Source organism: Citrus clementina, unplaced genomic scaffold (assembly GCF_000493195.1).
Source record: "Citrus clementina cultivar Clemenules unplaced genomic scaffold, Citrus_clementina_v1.0 scaffold_5, whole genome shotgun sequence".
NCBI lineage: Eukaryota > Viridiplantae > Streptophyta > Magnoliopsida > Sapindales > Rutaceae > Citrus > Citrus x clementina.
Window position 1 is genome coordinate 6,435,865 of NW_006262201.1, and position 18,005 is coordinate 6,453,869.

Here is an 18,005-nt window from a genome sequence, read left to right on the forward strand (position 1 = left end):
ATATCTCAAAAAATGTTATATGGTATGTTTTACAATGACAATAGACTTACAATTTCTTATAGTTGTACAAGCTTATTTTACATAAATTGATGCGACATAAATTTATTAGTTAGATGAAAATATAAAATAATAAAAATAATTCATGTGGCCCAAGAAGTATTTAATCGAACCAATTAATCTATATTAATTTATACGAAATAAGTTTATATATAAGTTTGTAACTCTATCATTATTCATTTTTATTTTATAAAATTCCCATATCCATTTATTAATCAATCATTTAAATCTTACTGAACACCACTCTAATCCTGTTTTACCATGCATATTTTATGGTGTGTTTAATAATGGGAATAGGAATTAAAATGCAGAAATGAGATTTATTAACTTGTTTACTTCTAAAATAAAGTGGGGCTATGGGAATAAAATTTGAGTGGGTCCTATAAATTTAGAAAAATGTGGATCTCATGCCAAGGAGTACGTGGAAAGAGAATGAGAAATGGAAAATAAATTGACATTTGTGCCTTTAATGAAAATTGAAAATTATTTTTTATCTCATTTAATAATAATAACAACAACAACAATAATAATAATAATTACTAATATCAAAAAAAATATTACTATTTTATTATATTAATAATAATTATTATTATTATAATGATTATAAATTATAATAGTAATTATTATTATCAAAATAATTAATACCATTATACTAATAATAATAATAATAATAATAATTTTCTGTGTTAGCAGCTAATCATTCGTGTCTTCAACTTATATATATATATATATATATATAACGAATAACGTTATAAACGCACTTCATTCCAAGTTGTGTTTTTAATGAAGTTTGTTTCATTGTTCAAAATGTTAAAGAAGAAAAATATGATTGATTATCGTTCATATTTATTGAGATATTGGATGGAATATTTGGTAAAATATAAATGAATCTGCCTTCATCAATAGTAAAATAAAATCAGCACCAAGTCCTGGACTCCCTTTTAGTACTTCTAAATAATTAGGTGTCTATCTATTCTCTTTTAGTTTTTGTAACGAAAAATGTTTTTAAAATGTTTGTTTTCTATTATATACAAGTAAGGACCTTGTTAAGTTACATTATATGAACCATTAAATTGTAATTAATAACCTAAAAATAAAACCAACTAAACTACTTTTTAGGTCACTAAATACACATTTTGAATTAATGTAAGTTACATTATCACGTAACTTAACAACACCCTATAAGTAATTATAGTACCCAAAATAATTGCCACATCAGCGCACTACAATATTAGCTATAAATTTTTCTTACTTGCATGAGACAAGTGCATACATAGCACGTGATGACACTCCACCAATCCATTAGTTGACATTTCTTCATCATCATCTCCAAACTCTTTGATCCTGTCTTAGCCTTCAATCAACAATCTTCCCATTCTCTCTCTATAATCTTTTGTAGTAGAAGCTAAGAAACCCTAACCCTAGCTAGCTAACTCTAACCTTACACCCATATCCATCAAACAAACCCTAGTCATCATAATTTCCCTCTCTCTTGTGCAACTCCATTCTCCTACATTCTTTCTTTCTCATCACTACCCCCAATGGATACCCAACAACAACAACAAACCCTAGTTCATCAAGATTACAGCTCCAACGTTGACACTTCGCGGCCTTTTCGCTCCGTCAAAGAAGCCGTCGCCATCTTCGGCGAGCGCCTCCTCTTGGGCGAATTCTACTCCACAAACATAAACCATAGCAAGGAGATTATATCTTCTGCATGGAAATATCCATCACCATCACCGTCCCCAAGTCCACAACAAAACCCGAGCAAAGACGATGATGATGCGGAGCAAGAACACGAGCTCGAGCTTTTCCGCACGTTGAAGAAGCTCGAGGCGGAGCTCGAGGAGACAAAGACGGAGTTGAAGTTGTTAAAGGAGAAGGAATCAGAAAATGAGATTGCTTTGGCCACTCTGAACGCTGAGCTTCACAAGAACATGTCAAAGATGGCCGAGGCCGAGGCGGCCGCTGCGGCCAAAAAGGCCGCAACATGGGTGAGGACGATGTCGCCGTCGAGCTTTGACAAGCAGGAGATTACTGAAGAAGAGGAGATGATGACGATGAAGAGAGAGTTGATGATAAGGATGGAGAATTCGTCGACGTTGGCTCAGATTTTAAATATTGGAGAAAATGGAAAATATTATAATTATGGAGGTAATAAAAAAGAGAGGAGAATAATGGATAATTATGTGAAGAAGAAGAAGAAGAAGCCAATTGTTCCTCTTGTGACTGACTTTTTCTTCAAGAAAAAAGAAGCTTCAGGTGCTACTCTTCAAAATCCTCTCTATGCAGCATCTCCAAACAGTTATTTCAATTGAGGAGTTTACGTACCATGCGGTGCCGTTTTTATTATTGTCAATATACATATATGCATTGTGGTGTTCTTTAGTTGATTTAAATTTGTGATCATCATATATATGTGTAAACTAATTAAGAGACTTGTTTGTATCTGATCTTTTAAGTAATTATAATGTACTTCCGCAAATGTTTAATTTGAAAGTTTTGCAGTGTTCAAATTAAGAGTGTAAATGCTGGATTCAAATTTGTTAAAATCAGAATGATTTTGCTTTAATTATTTTCCTTGTTTCTTTCCTTTCTTTTTTCCCTTCATAACTAGCATACATAATTTGTCATTGCCATTATATGATGGGAAAAAGAGTGAAAGTGTAGTATTAAAACTAATCTGTTGTTTGATTAAACTAATTGAAATCTCCCTAATGCTTTAAAATACATGCGAGTCTCAAAGATTATCATTTTTTTATTTTTACTGATCTTATCATTTTACCCTTGATGGTTGTTTCATATTAAAAATACGAATACCTTTAACTATTTATTTAATTAAAGTTTTTAGTCGTCAATAATTAAAAAATTAAATTTAAAAATATGGGAAAAAGCAAAGGAATTGTCAAAAACTTTTAATTAATTCAAAAAAATTTAAATTTATTTAAAACTAAATGGCAATTAAATAATTAACCTAACATCAAACAACCACCAAAGTTAAACTGGTAAGATCAACAAAAAAGTTAGACACTTAGGGGTTTGGATGTGTTTGAAAATATAAGGGGTTTCGATTAGTTTAGTCAAACAATAGATAGTTTTGCTCTTTTCCCCTCATATGATTAATGAACGACTGTTTTTTTGCGCCATTGCAACTTGAAATTTAAAACTGCAAAGCAAATGCATGCAATTAGTTAGGCCTTGTTTGGCCAATTTTGAAGTGAGTTGCTGTGAAAAAAATAAAATTATGAAATAAAATTTACTATTATACAATAATTTTAAAAGTTAAATAACAATATTGACAAAAATTATAGAGATATTATATATTGTCTATAAAGATTATGATCAACAACTATCCAACCTCACGCCAAACAATGCTTTAGATTCCATTTTCTATATCATGAACTTAAATTTCTTCTCATAGTCGGGTTAGAGATTCTATCAAATTGCTCAAGATGAAATAGATGTTCCTATAAAGAACCAAGAAAAAAAAAAGGTAATAATAAGTATTTAACCAGTAGTATTTCTTCAAGGGAATTGAGTTCCATGTTGATTTTAATCATGTGTTGAGTAAAATTGTAATCGTAAACATTATGATAAATAATTTATCATACACATCAGTATAAATGCACATATTACAGATGATTTTTAAAATTTTAGTACAACTAAAATCCTAAAAACCTCAATTGATGCAATGAATTTTACTATGCACATGACAAGATTCAAAATAATCTTGTAATATTAACATCGAAAATTCATGATAATTCATTGTCGTTCATAGCATTAAGTCACTATCACAAAATTTCAATTTTTTTTTTAAATGGAAATCATATTTTTTTTAATATGCTTTTATTGCATCTTCTTTAGAATTTGATTTTTGAGGGATTACCTCTGTCAACATATTTTAATTACTTGTCATAAATAGATATTTGTATTAAAAACTCTAAGTCTCGAATCTGACTAGATAGACACAAAAACAAGTCATCTAATAATCCTACCAAATTTGACCATCCAAAATGCATTTGTATTGATGGAGTAAGTAAGTTATACAATATCTAATTTGCAAGTTTAGCCTCCTAGTCATCATTCTTGAGGTCATGATCATATACAACATTCTCTTTTAATTAGGGGTGGACATAAACGGACTCAGTTCTGTTTTTGCCCAAAAATCAAACCCAATCGAATCCGATCGGTTCAAGAAGTTGTGAACTGAAATTCCAAATCAAACCAAACCAAGTTGTTTTGGTTTGATTTGGTTCGGTTCGGTTTTATATAATTTGATTCATAAAATTTAACATTTTTTTTATATTAGCCAAATTTTTATACTTTTCACCTAAATTTGATTATTTTTTTAGTCCAATTCAATTATAATCACTAATCATTCATGTTTTATGAAAACAAAAAGCTAATTAAAAATATTATTGTGTGTGTGTGTATATATATATAATTTTTTTTTATTTTAACATTGAACCGAGTATTCAGTTCTGTCTAGCCAAACCAAGCTGGTACATTTCTATTGAGTTTGGTCAAAACCGAACTAAAGGCCCACCGCCCACCTAGTTCGACTGCAACTAAGGCATGGAAAATTTGAATAGGAATATTTTTGTTTGGGAGGTTGCTGTGTTACAGAATCTGTAACAAACACACCCAAGGAGAAGTGCACATGTGTCCTGAGGAGAGAGAGAAACCATCCAAATGCATCCAATTAGGAGCTGGCTAAGCTGGATCTGTAAGTTACTGAATCTGTAACTTAGCCAGCTCCTTTTGTCAATTGCTCAAATTATTGGGCCATTTCCGTAAATTTCCATATTTTTCTCCAACTTGCCATTTGTCAAACGCGGAAACACCCGATATGTATGCATCATCGGCTCAGTTGCTGCGCCGAGACAAAATGCATTCGTTCACAGATTCCAGCAACTAATCACAAAGCGCACAAAAAAAAAAAAAAAAAAAACAAAGACTGCGCCAACCGCCCGCGACCACGCGTAACGAAAGCAAAATAAAACAGGAACACAGATCGATTCAATTAATCGTTAAACCATCAATTTTTATCAAATCGAATCCCCTGAAAGGAAAAAAAAAAAAAAGTATACACCCGAAGAAATACAAAGAGAAAGATGCAAGGCGTTGTGTTGAACCCATCTTACAGTCGCCCTCACCAAACCCTAGACCCTCCTTCTTGTTCGCGTCCTGCCTCTAAGGTTCCAATTTCTTTTTTTTTAGTTTTTTTTTTATTTTCTATTGAGTCAATTAGTGTTTAATTTAACTTTTTAAAAAATTCAATATTTCTTTCGCGCAGAGTACTAAAAGTTTCTTTGGAGAACGAGTTTCGCTTACGAGGTGGCGGAATCCGGTGTGTCACAGCTCGTGTCGGTTACTGCTGATTCGGAAGCGTGGGGCCGCGCGAAGGAACGGTTAGTTTCGTTGGTTGAATAGTTATTCAATTTTTTTTTGTTTAATTGAATTTGATCGGCGCAAATGGATGAAAATTCTGACCTTGTATGTTGTTAAAACTGAACTGTTTAACTAATTGTTTTGCACTTCCATATAGTCAGGATCATTTTTTATGTGGTTTGTTTGAAATAGATATAAAGTGCTTTTTGAGATTGAAAAGCCGCTTATTGCTTTTGGGAGAAGCAGTTCATAAGTGCTTTATTTAGAAGGTTCATTTAGAGTACCTTTGAAGTGCTATTTCATGAAGCATTTTAGGGGATTTTATTAGAAGCACTTTTTCCAGAGCACTTTATTTTTTATCTTATTTATTAGCAGTTTTGTGAAGCGATATTTTTGCTTAAGTTATAACCACTCCTTCTTTCTTAATATCATGCAGTCATAAAGGCTGTGGCTACTCCTGATTCAGCTATTGAGTTACCTTTAACTGCTGAGAATATTGAAAGTGTATTGGATGAAATTCGACCATATCTTATATCAGATGGGGGAAATGTGGCATTACATGAGATTGATGGCAATGTTGTACGATTGAAGCTACAGGGAGCATGTGGGTCTTGCCCCAGTTCTGTTATGACGATGAAGATGGGTATTGAGCGTCGCTTAATGGAGAAGATCCCCGAGATAGTTGCAGTGGAATCGGTAGCAGATGAAGAAACTGGGCTTGAGCTGAATGAAGAAAATATAGAGAAGGTAATTTCTTTGCATCCTATGGTAATGATTGCTCTGTTTATGGCATTTCCTTTTGCACAAAAGTACCTCTTAAGTTAGATGGTATTTGTGATAGTTTTGCTTTATGGTGATTGCAATGAAAAAATTCAGCTTTCTGTTTATCAATAGTTATCATTCCAAGAAGAGAAAATAGAAAGAATGAGCAAAAAAATCTTATGTGGTGAAGGATTTGCTAGCAGGTCTTTATTATCCTTGAAACAAACAAATAAAAGAAATTGAGTGGTGTTGTGGAAAAAATATTATAAAGGACTAAATTGAGGATGTAGGTCTTGGGTCATGGAATTTTGAGGACTTGAGAATGCAGTTGGAGTCCCCTAGTGGAAATAGCTTGGATGGTGCTTTTACGATCTAGAAAGATTTTACCGGTATAAAAGGGGAGTAGAGAGAGAGAGTAAACCATTGTCTGAAAATCCCTAGGCATTGACTCTGGGATAAAACCTTTTTCCTAATCTTTCGAATCCACATCCATCCATGTACGAAATAAGGGATTGATGTTAAAAACCAGTTTTTCTTTCAAAACCATCTTTATTTATTTTTTAAAATCGTTGTTATTGCCATGATCCACTTTCCAATCTAATCGTTGTTATTGCCATGATCCACTTTCCAATCTATGGTATTTATTCAACTGCTGCCCTTTATAAAACATCTCTAGTACAGGGACAAATATTGATTTGCAGTCTAGGTTGTATTCTTTTGCCATTATTAGCTCACTTCAGTTCTTGTTCATGTTTAAAATTTATTGGGAAAGGTTGTCTTCTTTTTGTCTCGTATTGCTGGGCCATTTTTGTATGTTGCAATAATTTCTTCTTCCACAACACTAAATTTTGGCTGGTATGAAGTTTGAATTATGCATGATGGATAGTTAATGGAAAGATAGGTTGGGCCCAGCATATCGGTTTATGAAACAAGACATATAGAATGAACTTCTACATGTTTAAATTTTATGGGCAAGTTAGGATCTTAGAACCAAGTTACCATAACTAGTGGACAAATCTACGCCAAAAAAAGGAAAGTATTACTAGACAGATAGTTATCTTGCACCATGTCTGTGTACTAGATTTTGGTGATTCATTGGGTGTATGTGCCAACTTTCAACCGCTATACGACTTCAATGGGGTACATACATGGATCATATAATCTTTCAACTTTGCAGGCTAATTTTGTAGCAACATGTTATATATATGTTTTACCAACTTCAAAATCAATAGAGGCAGAAAAGATTGGTTGTGTTGCTTTTCCCCATGAAGGGTCGGTATACTTGGATTGTTGAGATGCATTCTTTTCATGGTTAGCTGTTGTGGATGAGGAGAAGTTTTTGGATGGAAAAATCTAGTACATTGATGAATAATTTTAGCTCTTAATCTGATGTTGTTGCCATATAATATTGAGTTCTCAATGCATAAAATGGAACTGAGGATTATTATTGTGTCAATCCTTGATAATTACAATTGGCATGGTAAATTTGTCTTGAACTTCTCAATTAAGCATCTAAATTTGAAAATTGCCTACTTTTAGCTTTTGGGTAAACATGATGGGGATATTCGGATTATGCTGCTTTACCTTGTTTTTTTGCTAATCTAATAATTTTTAATTATCTCAGGTACTTGAGGAAATCAGGCCCTATCTTGTTGGGGCAGCAGGTGGATCACTTGAACTTGTGGCAATTGATGAGCCAATAGTTAAAGTTCGAATTACGGGTCCGGCAGCTGGAGTCATGACTGTTCGTGTGGCTGTTACCCAAAAGTTGCGTGAAAAAATCCCAGCCATTGCAGCAGTTCAACTTCTGTAATGTCGAGCAGCTGGGGTCATGACTATTCGTGTGGCTGTTACCCAAAAGTTGCGTGAAAAAATCCCAGCCATTGCAGCAGTTCAACTTCTGTAATGTCGATATCTATAGGAGTAGTAACACTTTGTACAGTGTAAAATTTTTTTGGATGCCATCGAATGGTGATCCCAAAAAATAGCTAGTTTAATAAAATTTATAATACACAATTTATTATGATTATTATTTTGAAATACAATTTACATGATCATATATTAGAGCTTTATACTAAGTACTTTGAGAAAGCCTCCAGTGATGGCTTTTATTTTGTGTCTATTTCTTGGATTAAGGAATGAGAATGATAATATGATGATGATGATGATGATGATAATAATAATAATAATAATAATAATAATAATAATGTATTAATAGTATTTATAATTATAATCATAATAGCAATAATAGTAATAGTATTAATAATAATTATTATTACTACTACTTTCGTCAAAATAATAATAATAATAATAATAATAATAATAATAATAATAATAATAATAATATTACTGTTACTAACTATGATTATAATTACAGTAGCAATTATGATAATAACAATAATTATTATTATTACAATAATATTTTCATTATTTCTGTAATAATAATAATAATAATAATAATAATAATAATAATAATAATAATGGTAACTGTTGTAATTATTATTATTATTATTAGTAATGATAATTATAATTATTTTTTATTTAATAAAACAAAAATAATTGTAATAGTATATATATATTAAAAAATATTCACTCTTTATTTTGTTAGGGAGCAACTAGATTAATATAACTAATGCATTTTAGGAACTTGCAACAACAATTTATTCCGATTTCAAGATAAAGTAAGTACATAAATGGTAATATAGTTTATTTAATATAACTAATGCATTTTAAGAACTTGCAACAACAATTTATTCCGATTTCAAGATAAAGTAAGTACATAAATGGTAATATAGTTTATTTTAATTTTGATTCATATAGATCAAGGAAACAACTTATTTTCATTTTCATTCCTTATTTTCAGTTTAGTTTATTCTAATTCATGCTCATTTTGATTTTAGGAACTAAACTCACCATTAATTTGAGTATTCCAAATCCTTTTTTTTTTTTTTTCATTTTGCATCAGTTTAGAAATATTGCGAGAAGGCCAAAAAAATAATAAAACAAAATAAACAAATCCTTTCACAAAAGGATATAGATATTAAATACATAAAGGATGTTTTCTATCAATTAAAATTTCTCAGATTAAAATATAAAATATATATATATATATATTTATTAGAGAACAAGGATAGTTGAATATGCAAGAGATATTCAGTCAAAAGTTTCAAGCCAATGTCAGCTCCTTTTATATACTTTTATAGGGCTTGATTGGCATGCAAAATAAGATAGGATAAAATGGAATAAGATAAAATAAGATAGAAGTAAATTACGTATAATATTATGTTGCATATGATGTAACTTAGGGTTGAATTATAAATAATTTTGTATTGTGTTTAGTATGCCATCGGATTTGAAAGTCACTAATATATTTTACATATTAATTTAATCCAATTATCTTACTAATACATTCTATATGTTAATTTAATCAAAATTATCTTAAAATAATTAAAAAGTAAATTTGCTACCCATAAACTCATATTTTTTATTTAAAGATTTAATATTTTGCATTAGATGTTAAAAATAGCTAAACGTAAAAAGTTATATAGAATAATATAAAATTTGCTACCCATAAACTCATATTTGGTTTTGATTCTCTTATCCTGCGCCTGGGATTAGGATAAATGTTCAAGCTTTAATTTTCCAATACTAAGGGTCCTCTTGATATTTATTTTTTAACTATTCACTTCGCTAGGTAACTGGAGGGTCTAGAATTGTTTATCCTAATCCCACTTGTACTATCAAACATAAGATTAGTATTATTTTTATCATAACCTACCCAATCCCACCCTATCTATTAAATAAAAATAATTTAATAGATATAATTTTTATTGAGTTACAAAATTGAAAATACCCTTCAACATCCTTAACTGGCATTCACACATTTGTGCAAAGACCAAACTACCTTTGTAACTATTTTTTTTAAAAAAAAAAATGACATCACAAAATTTATGAGGTTCGTTGAGGCCTTCAATACAATAACATTGGAGGTGTATTGGAAATATGTCAAAACATATGGGATTTATTAAAATTTCTCTCTATTTTACCACATATTTCGTATTTTAACAACAACCACCTATTATTATTTTCTTTAACCGATATATAATGCCCATTCGCTACAGAGATTGATTTTATTCAAGTTGTGTGTTTTATGGTCCAAAGAGTTAAAAAGGAAAACTACGATTAACTACTACCATTCATAAATAATGGTAGATTTGTTTAGTTGTGTATTACAACCACAGCACTTGATGCTTGTCAAAAATAATAAAAATCAAGAGTTCGAAGTTTTAACAAATAATTCTGGATTGTTTAATTAGTTTTACATTAGTCCATGAACAAATTATATTCTAGATTACAGCAAAGAGAAACTACAAACTACGACTACAACAAGTGATTTCTTGAAATGGACTGAATAGGATTTTCAAACCTTCACAATTCTACCCAAAATTTGCAAGCCATAAATATTCAAAAGGTGTTCTGCGTAAGAATTTGTATATGTTCGTGTACGTGTAAATTTTATTTGGATGGATGCCATTGAATGGTAACAAAAAAAAAAAAAAACTGCAAAACCGCAAATTATAAAGTTCAATAAAAGTTATATATTTAACACAGTCCATAAATTTTTATTTGAAAACAATTTAGATTTTTATACTACACAGGTTTGCATTGAATAATGAATACACTCAAAAAAAAAAAAAAAAAAACTCTTCAGTGATCTCTCTTCATTTGTAAATTCCAGCCTTATATATATATATCAAATACATAAATGATACTTTGTATTTCAAAACATAATATTTTAGAAACACTAAATTATATTAATGACCACTTCCTCTACAGTGAAGATCCATAATCTCACAGCATAAACTAATATTTAAATTTCTTTTTAGAAAAAGCAATTTTTTTAATAGGCAACAGTATAAGGTATATTTAATAACATAAATTGAGGCACGAATAATTTTTTATAAAAACTAGGACATTTCTTTTTCATGTTACATCTGTTACTTTAAAAATTATAATCAAGCTAAGATTAGTGATACCATCTCTCTGGTTCAAACTTTCTTTACAGTACAAAAACCAATCTCTCTTATGTCCTCCCTGGGCTCCATCTATAACATCTGCAGATAATTTTTATCTCTTTAAGTACAAAATTTCAGTTTCTTTCTGGGGTGAAATGAATTTTCTTTTCATCAGCAGAGTATGCAATTTTTCAAAATCAGTGCACAAAGATACATCTGCTTTCTTCTTCAAATAATTTTAGTGGCAATAAAGCCGAATCACTGAATCAGCACCTGCGGTAAATAACCAGGGCTGTCTTGGATGGAACTTACAATCCATAACACCTGCAAAACAACCACAAGAGGTGAAGTGGATCAGTTCCATGTCCACATTACATAACCAGGGCTCCCTATGACAACATTCGAACATCTCATATATGAAAATATTTGGCATCATTTTCATGCCAAAGCAACCAAAGAGCAATATGCAATCATATGTGTTTGTGCGTGAATGTCACCATCTATACATATGAGGCAAGCTAGTGGTACCAAACTCTTAATAAAAATTATCATAATTTATAAGCCACTCAACACGTGTTTAAGATTACATTTAACATGCAGAATTAGTGCATGTATAAGATGCAATCTTAACTGTTAAGAGTGCATCAATTAAATAGTCTACTTGTGTCATAAACTATATTAAACAGTAAGTTTTGGTAAAGATGACCATTTCTATTCGATACATTAATACCATAGGAGATTCCTTGACCATTCGATAAATCCAATGGCAAGGAATCATGGTTTGGAATTTGTCATGTCATTATCTGGCAAACTGGATAACAGAATGTTCATGTATAGAAATCTCTGGAGGGAAATGGAGCCCACCTTATGGAGCATACTAGTGTATGTAGTGCAACCACGAATTAGCTTATTAATAGTAGCAAGTACTACATTAAATAGCATAGCGCCATGTGACAGTGTCGCTCACCATAACGTGAGTAACATCACCCACAAGATCATTCTCGTGTGTATATATACATAAATGATTTAATTCACTTTATGATGAGTAACATTGTCACATGACGTTATGCCATCAGCATATAGTCTACAACCCCATTCACATGGTGGCAAACAGTTTCACCACATATACAAGTATGCTTTATGAGATTAACATCCCTCACCAGAACAATTCTATATGCACGCACACGTAAGAATAGCATGTGTGTGTATTCTTAAGAGACCAAGGTATGTATTATTTGCTGTCATAACCACCTAATGGAGGAAAAAAAAAAGAAAAATTAAAAACACTCACCTCTCCCATTCGAGCTTGTATGCCCTCGAAGAATCTCAAGGGGAACTATAAGAGGATTCTGGTTAAGATCTGAATAAACCATGCCATGGAAAACATATGCTGTACAATCATCAGAACATGATGCAAATAGCGGGTATGAACGATGAAAGGCCACATTTGTAATATCTTTTGGATGACACCTGAAAAGTTCCAAATGATATCAAAGATTAGTATTACCTTTACCTTTAGAAATGCAATCAGCAAGAATTAAATTTGGTCAACACATAATGGTACGGTTTGTTTTCTCTCATTTTCATTATTGCTTAACTACATGTTGCTTCTTCTTAAGGTTTCTATTTTTATCAATAATTCAAGCAGTACATAAACGGATTCAATTAATAATTTTCATTTAAAACTACAGCACTTGCTCAAATATTTACGACAGTCCCCAAAGACCAAAGAAAGAGACAACATTAAAGAAAACTCAAACAGAAATAAATTATTTATAGACTTGTTTTCAGTTGTGTTGTTACATACTTGAGAACCCTGTAAGGTTTAGATGAAAGGTCCATGTCAAACCAACACAATTTTCCTTCTCTGCTCCCAACAATTAGATTATCACCTGCATGGAAGGCAGGCACAAATTAAATAAAACTAGTAGGCAGCTGGATCAAAATAAATACAAATAGCTTGCCATCAAACAAGGAACTGAGATGAAATAAATATTATTTAAATCCTACAGATATTCAGGAAAGATTCAATGGATAATTGACAAACACATACCAGCAGGATGAATTGCAATTGAGGAGACTTCCTTTAGTCCAGTCTCTAGCTTTTTTATGAGCCTTTGCTTCAACAGATCATAAACACGAATATTCTTCTTTGTTGAAACAAAGAATATGGAACGAGTAGGATGAAATACTGACGATACAGGAAGTCCATGCAACTTGAATGGGATTCTATGGGAAAGCTTCTTAGAAAGCTGGTGCATAAAAATTGCCCTTGATTCACGTAATTAAAAGGTCAAGGAAATCCATCCAAAAAGAGAAAACTGCTTATCAAAAGTAATAGTACTAATAACTCCGGAAAGAATAAAGCTGGCAGATTTATTGTACTTCATCTAACCATGCAGGCTGAGGCACCTATTGTAGATGTTTGCCTGCCTACAATCTTATATGTCTATTACCTTAGCGCAGGAGATTCCATCAAGTAATATCAGAAAAAGGAAAGAAAAAGATTGTGCTAGCAAAGTTTAAAAAATGATGGAAATATATGTAGTTAAGATTCTTGTATATTCCTTCAAAAGTTAAAAAACTTTAATAAATAAATAAATAAAGGAATTCTTGTACGAGAGGGAGTCAATCATGGCCCAATTGTCAACAAAAGTACGTATTCAACACACCACAACATGACTTGTAATGTGGAGAAAATAAGATTCTACCATGTGCAGAAAAGAAATAAACAACCACTAGGTATCATGTAAACCGAAAAAGGATATCAGCTGGCATTACCGTGGAGAGGTAGTCTCCCCTGCGATGCCATTCTACCGAAGACACCATCTAAAGTAAACATCAAGGCAAGCAACAAATTCTTCAGAAGATGATCTTCCACTAGTCCCAAGTCTAGAACGAACACAAAAATACAACTAAAAATAGATGAAGGACTAAAAGCCACCTTAAAATGTCTCAATCTAATCCCATCAAGCTTGTCGTGTTGAAGCCAACTCACAATGGATGCCATGTTGTCTATTCATACAAAATACAGAGAAAAGTGAGAAAATATTTCTTCTGTACAAGACAATCAAAATAATAACTACTTCACAAGCCAGTACCATCTGGTGCTGTTGGAGTCTCAACATGCAAAAGGTCCTTAACTCTTCTTTGCTCTTCTTCGTTCCCCAATCCAGTGTTCAAAATAAGAACATCTTGTCCCCTAAAATTTACACGCATGAGCAACATTATCCCTATAGCATAGAAGATTAAAGAGAAAAGTCAAAGCCACTGAAAGACCATGCAATCAGCCTTACACAGAAACAGCCAGAACAGGAAGCTCAGGCAAAGGATTCCAAGCTACATATTGGATAGCTTCACCGATCTCCAACACCCTAAGACATCGACCAGACTCAACCTCCCAAATGCGTACGGTTCCATCAGTCGAACCTTCGCACATTACAGATATTATGTGATTAACATGTAACAAAAATTTCAACTTACTGATCAGATATGCAGTCTTTCAGATAAGCAACCAAACCTGAAGCAAACCACTGCCCTGAAGCCTCAGTAGAAATTGACACAACTGCACCCTTATGACCTTTATACTCAAGATAGCATGCTACAGGATAAGGTTTAAGATCTTTTCGACTTGGCAGCTTGGGCTTTAGGGTTTCAGGATCAATATTGACCTGAAAGATAGAAAATTGAATTTTGACTCTTAATGATAACCAGTGGATGAAGATGTTGGAAGGATTAATTCCAAGAGTTCGCAATACAGTCATCAAAGATAACAAATAAGAAGCAATTACTCTTAACTCACCCGTTTCTTCCGAACCCTAGGGCACAAATATAGGTCCATACACCGTTCAAAGGAGTCCTTCACAGCATTCTCATATGCTGGGACGCTTCTAAGAGATGTGAATCTGAAAAGGTTGAACTTTAATTAGGAGGCTAGATGTTCAGATATCAGACAAAATATGTAATAAACATTAACTAAACACTTCAATAACAATGTACATTACCGCCTTGGAATAAATTTAGGGCGATCTTCCTCATACATCAGCTGATAAGAATTTAGCTCTTCTTGTGTTGGGATGTACTCTAGAGAAGGATTGTAGGATTCCTCATGGCCTACCAGCCAAAGATTTAAAGTTTTCAGAAAACTTCATACATGCTATATTAAAGTCTAGGGCCAAATGGATATAAATCAGACCTGGCAATTTTGGCTTCGGCGCAGGAATATAGGCTAAATGTTTAGCCTTTTCAGCGGCGCTAGAATCATCTCCCCACAAAAGATAAAATTTTGGTTCTTCCTCTTTCGGCTCATCAAACTTTATTAATCCCTTGCGAATTGCCCGGACATATTGTACAACCTAGATATTCAAATAAGAAAAAAATGAGGTCAGAGAAAATTGTTACTTGGACAAAATGAAAATATTCAATCAATAGAAATGGGATCGTAGGAACTGTAACCAATTTTTTTTTTGAAGTCCACGCTGTATAACTGTTTAAGTTTTCATATCACCTAGAAGCAGCTGATTATGAAACAACTTACCTTCTTACTTTCCCATTTAGAAGGAATAAACCGCCTCTTTGGTTCAGGTGCATTTGATAGTGGATGCAAAGCATCGTCATATTTAAACCAATCAACATAATCCTGCAATCGGCATGCAATAAAATCAATCATATAGTAAGAAAATTTTACTGTTTGGAAAGTGATATATGAGGTCAACTAACTTGAAAAATTAACAAACATAAGAATTCATGGAAACTACATACCGCATATTGATCAAAGTCAGTATGTGGTGCCTTTCCTTTGAGTAATCTTTGAACGAGTCGGATTTCCTCTTTTGTCAACTCAACCTCCTCATCATTATACTCATCATAGATCTTTCGCCTAAGAATAACATGAATTCACCAAAAGGAAGCAAATAATGATTTAATAATTATGGGAATAGCACTAGCCATCTGTTAATGGATCACACTTTTTCTTGACAGTAAAAGCATATATATTAAGTCATACAAACAAACTCAACAGCAACAGCAGGCCTTTGTCATGCCATGTTGCATCCTCTGACCATAAAGTCATCTAGTATGGCCGCAAAAAAAAGAAAAAGTTTGCAACAGAATGAAATAACTTCATAGAAAAATACAGCAGCGACTAATATATGTGCAATTCAAAAGGACACCATCATGAACCAAAGCAACAAGAAAAGAGGGAATTCACAATAAAATGGCCAGGAATTTTTGTGTTTGATCAGTTCCCTAACCTTTACGCAAATTAGTAGTGGAGAATAACTCCGTCTAATTTATTTAAACATGAATGAGAAAATGATAAATACAATTGACAAAACTCACCAACTTTTCGAGTCATCAACATTTGCAAGGAAGGAAGCCAGCTTATCTTGTCTTTCCTTTTTTGTTATCTTCTTCCCAGAAATGTCATATCCAATGTGCTTCTCATCTTTGTACCACTCCAAGGGAACATCTCCAATCGTATTTCGAGGAGCCACCTGTTTGGAACAATGTATAGAACAAATCAATAGCAAACAAGTCGAAATTTATTTCCTAAGAAACCAGTAATGCAACATACCTCATCTTCAGAAGAATCACTTTCTTCAACTCCTCGATGGCCTTCGGAACCATCGGTTTGATCCTCTTCATGATGATCATCAGCATTGTCCACATCACGGTCAGTACCTATGTTGATAAAACCTTATCATTGTTAATATTAATAGAGATGCATTTAATATTTTTTTTTTCTCTCAAAAGAAGTTTCATTTTCATTGATTGAAACCCAAATAAAGCAACAAGCTCCATATTACTAAGCAACTCTTTTTTACTATAGGTATGTTTGGGATCGAACTAATGTGCCTTTTAAATATGTAGCAGCAATAAAATGGAATCACTAGTGGCCAAATACAATTGGGTAAGTAAAATTGCGTGTTCACCAAACACGTTAGAGGCTGCGCTTTTAAAAATTAAGCAGAAGCATCACAAGTACAAACAAACCCTACAGCAACTTGACTTCAGCATTAAATAAACAGCATATTGAAATGTCAATAGTTATATTTGCACATTTTCTTCATAACACCAGCTAAACATCATCTATTCAAACCATCTCCCGAATATTTTATTTTTCACCAATAATTATAATTAACTAATTAATTAACAAAAGTAGAAAGTAGAGAAAGAGAAATGAGAGATCAATTACCATGTGCCTCGTCTCCAGAGAGCTCACTCTCCCTCAACGATTCATAATCCTCTGTTGTTTTTCGTTGTTTTTCTTTCTTCCAACGTGACGTCGTATTCTTCTGCTGCTTCATTATGCTTTGACTCTCTTCTTTCTCTTTCTGTTCCCTTGGTTCATTATTATCTTTAGTCTTCTTCTCCTTTTTCTTCTTCACTGAGCTTACTTCAACAGCAGAGCTCTTTTTCCGCTCCCTCATTCTCTTACTGCTTCAGCTGTGAAGAAGACTGCTCTGTGTGAGAAGCCGAAGAAGAAGAAAGGCGGAAGGGGACTGCTAGGGTTTTAGGGCTGCGATTTATTGGACAATTTTGATTTTCCCCGTCAGCTGGTCGTTTGCCCGCTGTTTCGTTTGTTAACGACTCTTCGGGCCTTCTCCTCGTATTGGGCTTGGGCCCTCAATTGAAAAAAAAATCCTTATCAATGTTTAATCATTGCCTAACGTTGACATTTTCATTTTATTAAAATGATGATATCACTAAGAAATAAAAAATATAAATTTTTATATATTAAAAGATTAAAAATATAATTTTAATGTATTACAATTTATA

General features: G+C 32.4%; 3 protein-coding genes across 3 annotated transcripts; 2 read left to right on the forward strand and 1 right to left on the reverse strand.

Annotated features, from left to right (window-relative positions):
- The first annotated feature begins 1,308 nt into the window (after positions 1 to 1,308).
- On the forward strand, positions 1,309 to 2,499 carry LOC18040546 (WEB family protein At1g75720). Its single transcript, XM_006431652.2, has one exon. The coding sequence runs from the start codon at positions 1,599 to 1,601 to the stop codon at positions 2,373 to 2,375; it is 777 nt and encodes a 258-aa protein (XP_006431715.1). The 5' UTR covers positions 1,309 to 1,598; the 3' UTR covers positions 2,376 to 2,499.
- Positions 2,500 to 4,916: 2,417 nt separating this feature from the next.
- Positions 4,917 to 8,282, forward strand: LOC18041699 (nifU-like protein 2, chloroplastic). The gene is made up of 4 exons (XM_006431653.2): positions 4,917 to 5,255; positions 5,354 to 5,468; positions 5,885 to 6,195; positions 7,835 to 8,282. The coding sequence occupies exons 1-4, from the start codon at positions 5,172 to 5,174 to the stop codon at positions 8,021 to 8,023; spliced, it is 699 nt and encodes a 232-aa protein (XP_006431716.1). The 5' UTR covers positions 4,917 to 5,171; the 3' UTR covers positions 8,024 to 8,282.
- A 2,907-nt stretch (positions 8,283 to 11,189) lies between these two features.
- LOC18041700 (ribosome biogenesis protein BOP1 homolog) lies at positions 11,190 to 17,769 on the reverse strand. The gene is made up of 17 exons (XM_006431654.2): positions 17,422 to 17,769; positions 16,801 to 16,907; positions 16,566 to 16,720; positions 15,987 to 16,104; positions 15,763 to 15,864; positions 15,421 to 15,580; positions 15,230 to 15,338; positions 15,028 to 15,130; positions 14,746 to 14,896; positions 14,522 to 14,654; positions 14,327 to 14,427; positions 14,170 to 14,240; positions 13,994 to 14,054; positions 13,279 to 13,506; positions 13,033 to 13,117; positions 12,517 to 12,695; positions 11,190 to 11,549 (listed from the first exon to the last, which is right to left on the reverse strand). The coding sequence occupies exons 1-17, from the start codon at positions 17,654 to 17,656 to the stop codon at positions 11,464 to 11,466; spliced, it is 2,184 nt and encodes a 727-aa protein (XP_006431717.1). The 5' UTR covers positions 17,657 to 17,769; the 3' UTR covers positions 11,190 to 11,463.
- Between the last annotated feature and the right edge of the window lie 236 nt (positions 17,770 to 18,005).

Excerpts from the sequence above, each read along its gene's own strand:
- LOC18040546 (XM_006431652.2), top strand. The coding sequence starts at position 1,599 with ATGGATACCCAACAACAACAACAAACCCTAGTTCATCAAGATTACAGC.
- LOC18041699 (XM_006431653.2), top strand. The coding sequence starts at position 5,172 with ATGCAAGGCGTTGTGTTGAACCCATCTTACAGTCGCCCTCACCAAACC. Across the intron at positions 5,469-5,884 it reads TGGGGCCGCGCGAAGGAACG|TCATAAAGGCTGTGGCTACT; the intron begins GTTAGTTTCGTT and ends AATATCATGCAG. Across the intron at positions 6,196-7,834 it reads ATGAAGAAAATATAGAGAAG|GTACTTGAGGAAATCAGGCC; the intron begins GTAATTTCTTTG and ends TAATTATCTCAG.
- LOC18041700 (XM_006431654.2), bottom strand. The coding sequence starts at position 17,656 with ATGAGGGAGCGGAAAAAGAGCTCTGCTGTTGAAGTAAGCTCAGTGAAG. Across the intron at positions 14,897-15,027 it reads CTAGGGTTCGGAAGAAACGG|GTCAATATTGATCCTGAAAC; the intron begins GTGAGTTAAGAG and ends TCTATCTTTCAG. Across the intron at positions 13,507-13,993 it reads CTCCACGGTAATGCCAGCTG|GTGAATCAAGGGCAATTTTT; the intron begins ATATCCTTTTTC and ends CCTTTTAATTAC.